General features: G+C 37.8%; 1 protein-coding gene across 1 annotated transcript in view; it reads right to left on the bottom strand.

Moving 5' to 3' along the window:
* LOC119582204 overlaps positions 1-320 on the bottom strand; it is a gene marked incomplete at its 3' end in the record, with an annotated part of 17,839 nt that overhangs the window by 14,369 nt on the left and 3,150 nt on the right. The window contains 1 exon segment of the mRNA XM_037930435.1: positions 55-147. Within this exon segment, the coding sequence (XP_037786363.1) occupies positions 55-147 (93 nt within the window).

The raw sequence follows: 320 nt of genomic DNA, 5'->3' as shown, positions 1-320 counted from the left end.
CACTTCTGTGTGTAAGTAAATAAACGCACCCACACACACACGCACATACTATACCTTTCCACGGCACACCATGCACGATAGGTAGGCTTGGCCTTGCACGCGCTTTCGATCAAAAACACGTTTTTGTCCAGTGAAGGTGTCACGTCTCTGAAAAGGTTTTGAAAATTAACTTTATGAACTGTTAATTCAAAAAAGAAAAAAAAAGAAAAGCCTCATTACCCCAGGAATGTTAAGTAAAAATAAAAGGTTTTTGTGCAAGAATTAAATAAAAATTGAATCTTGGCACAGATGTAGAGAAGTGTGACCAATATGCGTTAGTC

Source organism: Penaeus monodon, chromosome 15, assembly GCF_015228065.2.
Source record: "Penaeus monodon isolate SGIC_2016 chromosome 15, NSTDA_Pmon_1, whole genome shotgun sequence".
NCBI classification, from domain to species: Eukaryota; Metazoa; Arthropoda; class Malacostraca; order Decapoda; family Penaeidae; genus Penaeus; species Penaeus monodon.
The sequence above is the reverse complement of the archived record's forward strand: the minus strand, read 5'-3'. Positions and strand labels throughout refer to the sequence as shown.